The sequence below is a fragment of the Lonchura striata genome, chromosome 4, assembly GCF_046129695.1.
Source record: "Lonchura striata isolate bLonStr1 chromosome 4, bLonStr1.mat, whole genome shotgun sequence".
Lineage (NCBI taxonomy): Eukaryota > Metazoa > Chordata > Aves > Passeriformes > Estrildidae > Lonchura > Lonchura striata.
The window spans coordinates 43,772,417-43,778,260 of record NC_134606.1 but is presented as its reverse complement, the minus strand read 5'-3'; the positions used below and the strand labels follow the sequence as shown (position 1 = coordinate 43,778,260).

Genomic DNA, 5,844 nt, shown 5'->3' with positions numbered 1-5,844 from the left:
GGGTGGGCACTGACAGCCTCTCTGACAGGTCCTGAAGCTGCAGTGGGTCCAGAGCCCCTTTGCAGCAGCTGTGTGTGAGGGGCAGCTCTACTGGTCGGAGAGGAAGACATGGTCTGTGCAGCAGGTGGACAAGGCCAGCGGCAAGAACAGGACTGTGCTGCTCAAACGGCACGGGCAGCCCCATGGCCTCCAGGTACCTTCTTGGGGAGCCCCAAGCCCTGCTGTGCCTGCTCTGCTGATCTTCCATCCTGCACAGTGCTGTTGTCCTCTGAGTGAGGAGGCACTGGGAGCATCTCTGCCTCACCATCTGCCCCAAGCTGGGCGGTGTGTGGGTGTTGGTAGCATGGTGTGCTGTCAGTCGTGCTCAGCTCTGCCGGCAGGTGCTGACTGAGCTGAGGCTGAGCCTGCTGTCCTACAGGTGATGCACCCAGCCCTGCGCCCTGCAGCCCCCAACCCATGTGAGACGCGCGGCTGCTCCCACCTGTGCCTGCTGAGCGCCAGGCACACTGGGCAGTGCCGCTGCCCTGCTGGGCTGACGCTGGCTGCCAATGAGACTACCTGTCTGCCCATCCGTGATTCAGCCTTTGCCCTCCTGGTCTCACCGGCAGCTGTGGCACAGGTACCATCCTTGAGCCAGCCTTGGAGGCTGCTGTCCTCACTGCTGTCAGGGAAGAGGGGTTCCCATCCTAGTGCTGCCTCTTCCTTCAGGTCTACCTGAAGGACCTGCCCGCATCAGCTGGATCCCAAGGGCTTCCCCCGCACCGAGCCCTGCCTTTGGCCAAGGTGAGCCGCCTGATAGCTGTTGACTATGCAGTGAAAGACAAGAGTTTGTACTTTGCAGAAGTGGGAGGCAATTCCATCGGAATGCTGCGCATGAAGGACTGGGGACGGCTGTCCTGGAAGAAGGCAGTAGCTGTGGAGGGCACGGTGACATCCCTGGCCTTGGACTGGCTGAGTGGGAACCTTTACTGGATTGGGGGACAGCCACCCATCATCCATGTGGCAGCTCCTAGGGGGCGGTGGGCCCTGGCACTACTCAGCGAGGGGCTGCAGGGTGCTGCCTGGCTGGCACTGTGTCCTCGTGCTTCCACCATGTGCTTTGTCACAGCAGCTGGCAGCCATGGGCGTGGCGCTGTGGTGGAGTGTGCGGCCATGGATGGCACTGGCCGGAGAGCGGTCTGGAAGAGAGCCCGGGCTCCCACTGGCCTTGCCTTTGGGGGTGCTGGCACCAGGCTGTACTGGGCAGACCATGGTGAGTGAGGACTGAGCCGGGACACTGCAGCAGCTCAGTCTGCAAAGCACACCCTGGCACAGCGCTGAGGGGTGGCTCGGAGCCCTCTCTGTCACCACCCTGAAGCCTCTCCATCTGGGCCTTGCAGAAAGAGGTACCATCAGCAGTGTTGAGCTGGATGGATCCCGCTTCCGGCTGGTGCGGGAAGGGTTGCATGGTCTCTCGCTCTTTGCCGTAGGAGAAGGCTTTCTGCTCTGGAGCACAACCTCTACCAATGGTAGGTCTGTCTGCTGTGCTTTGCCCAGCTCCTCCTACTGCACTAGGACACGGGGTTCTGCCAGTCCCTCTGGGGTGCGGGCTTGCCCCTCTATGAGCTGAAGGGCAAGCTAGGGGACCTCCCAGCTGAGGCACTCCTGTGGGAGGAGGTGGAGCAGTGCTGACCCCATGTGTCTCCAGGCTCCAGCAAGATCTGGCACAGCCGGCTGGAGCAGGCTGAGAGCTGGTGGTTCCTGATGGAGCAGGAGCTGGTAACCATGAGGATTTACAGCCAGTTCTCACAGGAAGGTGGGTGTGGGACTGCCCCAGCCCAGGGCATCTGTGGGTTTCAGCTGTGCCTTGAGGTGGCCATGCCAACCAGTGCTGTTTTGGCAGGCACCAATGGCTGTGCGAAGAGCAATGGGGGCTGTGCCCAGCTCTGCCTGCCCAACCCTGCAGGGCGGCAGTGCCGCTGCTCCCCCGGATACCACCTGGTGCATGGGGCAGCGTGTGCGCTGGCACCACCTTGCCCCACCCCGCTGCAGGCCTGCCCTGACCTCCAGAGCTGCATTTCCAGAGAGCAGGTCTGTGATGGGCACCCCGACTGTGCCGACGGCTCCGATGAGTCTGACTGTGAGTGCCTGCCCACAGCTGGGGCATGCTGGGGCCCTGGGCATGGGACAGCCTGCCCAGTCTCCCCCAGTTTGGGAAGAGGGTCTTACCTGAGTCTCTGCTGATCCATGCCCATCCCTCCAGGCACCTCAGTGAAGGTGGGAACGCAAGTCCCTGCAGTGGCACCATCAGGAATGTCCCACATAGAACAGACACCAGTCTCATCCATAGCTGCACCCCAGCCGTGGCAGCCCCTCCCCAGCCTATCTACAGCCCCTGGTCCCCAGGAGCATGGAGAGCCCTTCGTGGAACCCCCCAGCACAGAGGAGGTGCTGGGGGCTGTGCCCTGCAGCAGCGAGACATGCAACCTGCGTGGGGACTGTGCCATCGAGGCTGGCCAAGTGACGTGCCACTGCGCCCTGGGCTATCGTGGTGACTACTGCGAGGAGGCCGAGGTGCAGCCCCTGGCAGGACCCATTGTCCTGGGGGTGGCCGTGCTCCTGCTGCTCGCTGCTGCTGCTGTGGGGGCCCTGGCCTACATGCGGAGACGGGACAGGCGGAGGAGGTGAGCTCTGGGGCTGGACTGAGCCAGGTACAACTGGGAATGGAGAGGGACAGGGTCTCCTTGCCTAGGAACAGTGTGGAGTCCTGATGCACTCCTGGGTTTTATGGAAACCTCCAATCACCCCAGCAGGCTGTTATCGGGGGCTGTGGCAGAACTTTGGGATCTGCCCCATCTCTAGGAGTTGGCCATGCCATTCTCAGTGTACATTTTTCCCTCTCCAGGACCTCGAGCACCGCTTCCACTCGGGTGCTGACCCTGTACCACCGTGAAAGTGATCCAGAGGAAGAGGATGAGGAGGAGGAAGAGCTTCCCCCCAAGAGTGATACATTTGTGAATGAAGCTTACGAAGGGAAAGAGGTGAGTAGGATCTGGAGCAGGCCCTGCTAGGGACCCCTCTGCCACCCTGCAGTGCCCCAGGGCCCAGTGCTGGCATGGTGCCCACTCCTGAAGCAAGTTCTGCCCTCCTGCTGAAGGAGAGGGGCAAGACCAGGGGTGTCTAGAGTCTGACAGGACTGTCCCACTGCCTGTGGCTGCACTCCCTGTGCCAAGGTGTGGGGTGGGCTTAGAGAGGTTGGGTCAGACTCAGCCCTGATACACCCATCTGTGATTTTTGCAGGAGCTGCCAGCCCTGCTGAGGAAAGGACCATCTCACATCAACACCGTAATTTCATAAAGGAACGTTGTGCAGCATCTCTTGTGCCATTGTGGTTTGTGAGTGGGCCAGAGAGGGGGGATTGGCTTGCTCTTTCTAGATGTCTAAGACCTAGGGAATGTAAGAGTGATGACAAAAAATGTTTGGGGGGTTTATCAGGAAGTCTCCAAGTCCAACACACTCTCTGAGACTGTTCCTTGAGTACTGTCCCTCTGCAGCAAGGCTTAGCTTGCTGACCAGGGTGCTTTGGGCTCACCTTGTATAAGAATCTGGCCAAATAACTCTGCAAGGAAGCTGGCTTGGCTCTTACCTTGTTATGTAGGGGGCTGAGAAAGATATTATAGTGGAGTTCTGACCTCCTGAGTGTCCCTTACAAACCAGTGAGACCAGTTTTACCACCTCACACCAAGCTAATTTTGAAAGGGGAAATAAATGCTATTTTTTTCTCCTTGATCTTCCTCCCCCCACCCTCCCCACTCCACCCTGAAGGGGCTGTGCTCCAGGAAGGACTGACCATGGGGGAAAAGTCCTTTGGGAAAGTGCTATAAAAGCTAGCTGTGTCCTTTTACAGACCTTTCTTCCCTGCTTCAGGCAAAACAGGGAAGTTGGGTGAGCCGTGCCCACTGGCTCTCAGCCCAACCTGCCTGGCAGAAAGCCCATAACCATCCCACAGCACAAACCCATTGCTTTGAATTTATTTTGCTGTTTGCACAGTCCTGAGATGGGCAGAGACGTGAGACAGGTGTTTCCCTCCCCTACTGCCAGCTCTGAAGGTTCTGACCTGTATGTCGCTTACATGGGAACACCAAAGCTGTCTCTGCCCAAGCTGCTGTGCATGGTACAGGAAGATGAGGTAAAAGCAGCACGGAGGGACTGGAGCCACCTCTGGTCCTCAATCCAGCATGGCTTTGGCACAGTTGTAGATCCTGGAGTACAGCAGGCTTTTGAGGAAGTTGCAAATATTCAAAAGAGTTCCTTGGTCTTGTTTCCAGCCTGTTCAGAGGGGCCCCAGGAGAAGGGCATGGCTTGTAGAGGCAGGGGCCAGCACTGCTCTTGGTACCAGGAAGGGACTGTCATTCCAGTGCTGGGGCTACAAGTCAGAGTCACAAGGTGGGCTTCTTCCCCAGTGCTGTCCATTTTGCTCATCCTCCAGCACATCCCAGGGATTGTTGTAAGCTCTACTGGAGCCCGACCCAGCCTCTGTCACAGGGGTGGGGGGCAATTTAGGAGCCCTGCACTCCTTGCTGCAGTGATGGAAGCTGAGGGCGAGGGCCAGCCCGCCCAGGATCTCCAGACAGCTTCCCAAATAGCTCAGTACCAAGCTGTAGCCGACGGTCAGAGTGCTGCCAGACGGTGCAGGCAGCGCCCACAGCTCCTGCGTGTACCAGGAGCTGGGCACAAGGCTCATCAGCCCAGAAAGGAGCAGCACCAGCCCTGCCACGCCGGCCACCGGGTGCCGGGGCTCCGGCTGCCAGCAGCGAACGCCCAGGGCAGCCACCACCAAGCCCAGCAGGGTGACCACCAGCGAGGAGGGCATCAGCCCTTGGGCCACCCGCACGGGCACCTGCTCAAAGTAGCCCAGCTCGTCAGCCTGCCCGCACAGGCGGTCATGGGTGCTCTGCCGCTCCCTGCATATGTCCCAGATGCCCTGCTCCCAGACGACGTCCATGGGCTGGTCAGGTATGAGGCTCACCTGCCTCCAGCTGGGTGCCAGCGTGCCCGTGAGTGTCAGCAGGAGCCCGCAGGGGCACAGCACCAGCCCCACGATCATCTCCGTCGGCGTCCGCATGCTGGGGAGGTGGCGAAGCGGGCTCCAGAGGGCTCCCGCTCGCCCGAGGTCCGCGGGGGCTCGCAGGACAGGAGCTGTGGCACCGGGGCAGGCAGGGTGGCGGTCCCGCAGCCCTGAGGCGGTCCCGCAGCCCTGAGGCGGTCCCGCAGCCCTGAGGCGGTCCCGGAGCCCTGAGGCGGTCCCGCAGCCCTGAGGCGGTCCCGGAGCCCTGAGGCGGTCCCGCAGCCCTGAGGCAGCCCCGCAGCCCTGAGGCGGTCCCGCAGACGCGGTCCGTGAGGCGGGCAGCCCCGGAGCCGCCCCAGCCCGGCCGGGCCCGGGGCGGTGCGGCAGGAGGCGGTGCCGGCGGGCGGAGCCCGGGCCGGGCGGGGCTGGCGGCACCTGCCGCGGGGACGGCGCCTTTCAGGGGCGGGAGTCCGGCTGCCGCTGGCCCCTCGCAGGTGGCGGGATGGGGGCCGTGCCCGGGCTGCTGGGGCGGCATAGGACCCTGTTACAGCTCCCTCCATTAACTGCGTGTCAGCTTATTTTGCTATAAAATTAATTAACTAATTAATGAAAATAATTAAGATGAAATGCTGGCAGATCTCACATTTGGTAACTGGCCCAAGAGACCTCTCCATCTCCCTCTCCTTCAGAGAGAGCTCCTGAGCTTGGCTTTCGGCAGGAAGAGTCCCTGGGATGTCTACTGAGACTGGTACGGGAAATCACCGCACTTGAGAACGCCACTGGGGGAATCTGAGCCC

The 5,844-nt window shown here is 61.0% G+C and overlaps 1 protein-coding gene and 1 long non-coding RNA gene across 2 annotated transcripts; one reads left to right on the top strand and one right to left on the bottom strand.

Annotated features, from left to right (window-relative positions):
* Positions 1-2,425: 2,425 nt before the first annotated feature.
* On the top strand, positions 2,426-3,353 carry LOC110471724 (uncharacterized). The gene is made up of 3 exons (XR_002465628.3): positions 2,426-2,663; positions 2,885-3,020; positions 3,280-3,353. It is a non-coding gene; the product is annotated as an uncharacterized LOC110471724 (long non-coding RNA).
* A 1,052-nt stretch (positions 3,354-4,405) lies between these two features.
* CLDN23 (claudin 23) lies at positions 4,406-5,104 on the bottom strand. Its single transcript, XM_021532656.2, has one exon. The coding sequence runs from the start codon at positions 5,102-5,104 to the stop codon at positions 4,406-4,408; it is 699 nt and encodes a 232-aa protein (XP_021388331.2).
* Between the last annotated feature and the right edge of the window lie 740 nt (positions 5,105-5,844).

Excerpts from the sequence above, each read along its gene's own strand:
- CLDN23 (XM_021532656.2), bottom strand. The coding sequence starts at position 5,104 with ATGCGGACGCCGACGGAGATGATCGTGGGGCTGGTGCTGTGCCCCTGC.